Source organism: Monoraphidium neglectum (assembly GCF_000611645.1).
Source record: "Monoraphidium neglectum strain SAG 48.87 unplaced genomic scaffold scaffold02761, whole genome shotgun sequence".
Lineage (NCBI taxonomy): Eukaryota > Viridiplantae > Chlorophyta > Chlorophyceae > Sphaeropleales > Selenastraceae > Monoraphidium > Monoraphidium neglectum.
This window is the reverse complement of record NW_014010867.1, coordinates 7,001-8,618: the sequence shown is the minus strand read 5'-3', so window position 1 is coordinate 8,618 and position 1,618 is coordinate 7,001. Positions and strand designations below refer to the sequence as shown.

The 1,618-nt window shown below is 70.8% G+C and overlaps 1 protein-coding gene across 1 annotated transcript in view; it reads left to right on the top strand.

Moving 5' to 3' along the window:
- Nucleotides 1-95: 95 nt before the first annotated feature.
- Nucleotides 96-1,618, top strand: part of MNEG_11475 (hypothetical protein) — a gene marked incomplete at both ends in the record, with an annotated part of 3,453 nt that continues 1,930 nt past the window's right edge. The window contains 3 exons of the mRNA XM_014040054.1: nt 96-515; nt 755-891; nt 1,299-1,515. Of these exons, the coding sequence (XP_013895508.1) occupies nt 96-515; nt 755-891; nt 1,299-1,515 (774 nt within the window). The remainder of the gene's footprint in view (nt 516-754; nt 892-1,298; nt 1,516-1,618) is intronic.

Below are 1,618 nucleotides of genomic sequence, written 5' to 3'. Positions count from 1 at the left end.
CCCCAACCCCCCAGGTGTTTTGGCACATCCTCACGAAGCTGGCCTACTATCGGGAGCTCACCCTTCGCGTGGAGCAGCTGCAGTCGCGCGGCCTCATGGACGCACACGGCGCCGCGCTCGCGGCGCCCGCGGGGGCGGAGCAGGAAGAGGGAAGCGGCGGCGGCGGCCACCACGCGCGCGGGACTGCCGGCGGCGAGGACAGGGCGCGCAAGGGGGCCGGCTCGGGCGGCGGCGCGAACGGCGCAGAGGGCGCCAGCGGCGGCGGCGCGGCGGCGGCGGCAGCGGCGGCGCCAGCTGCGCCTGGCCCTGGCCAGGGGCAGGGCCAGGGCCAGGGCGTTGACGCGGACGGCTTCAGCCGGCAGCTGCAGCAGATATTGAATGCGGACCTGACCGCGGCGGCGCTGGCGCAGGGCACGCTGGACAACATCCCCCTGGGGCCGCTGGGCACGCTGATGCCGCTGCTGCAGATGGCGGGAGTGCTGAACGACCCGGCCATCAAGGCGGCGCTCAAGCAGGTGCGGGGGCGGGGGCGCGCAGTCAGGGCGGGCGCCGCGGCGCTCCGGGAGGGGGGCAGGAGCTCGCCGCTCGGCCGCAACGGCCGCCTGGTGCCCCTGTCTGCAGTCCTGAAGCTTGGCTGCCCTTGCTCTGTGCACACGTCAACACCCGCGTGGCCTAGCGATTTCATTGATTTGTCCCCCTTCTCAACACACACACACACCCAAACACAAACACGCGCGTGTGTGCCCGCCCCCAGGTGCGTGAGGCCCAGGAGGCGATGGTGGTGTTGGACCGCTGCCACGCGCTCAAGGTGCAGGCCATACAGAAGGAGTACCAGGACTTCATGGAGCGGATTCGCAACAAGGCGCAGGGCGCGATTGACAGCGCCAACAGGTAGGTGCCCCCGGGGGTTGTGCTGGGTTGTGAGGGCGCGACTGAGGGAAAGCGAGGGGGGGAGGCGGGGCGTTGGCTGGCGGGAGGTTGCTGCGCAGCACGCGGTGCTGCGGCAATTGGGGGAGGGGTGCGCTTTGTGCCGGCCCCGCCTTGCCTGCTTGCTGTGTCGCGTGCCGCCGCCCTTCACGCAGGCTGCCTCCGCCCTCGACCCCAAAGCCTGCCCTGCCTCATCACATCCTCGACCATCTCCCCTCCAACGTCGAACGTCTCTCCCTCCCCTACCCGCACTCCCCAACACACACACACACACACACACACACACACACACACTCAATCACAATCACACAATCACACAATCACACAATCACACAATCACACACACCGCCCACACACAATCGCAACCACAGGGATTACCAGTCCAAGAAGACCATCCTGACCGCGCGCATCAACGTGCTCGTGGACTACCTCAACCAGGGCGTGCCAGTCCAGCAGCTGCAGCAGCTTGCGGCCCAGGTGCAGCGCGCCCAGATCGCCGGCGCCGCCAGCGCCGAGGAGGCCGCCATGATCATCGCCGCCGCGGCCGCAGGCGCGCCCGGCGCCACGGGCGCGGGCGCCCCCGGTGCTGTGGGCGCGCTCGACCCGGCGGCGGCGGCGGCGGCGGCGGCGGCAGCAGCAGCGCCTGCGGCGGCGCTGGGCGTGGCGCCCGAGCCGCAGGAGCAGCTGCTGG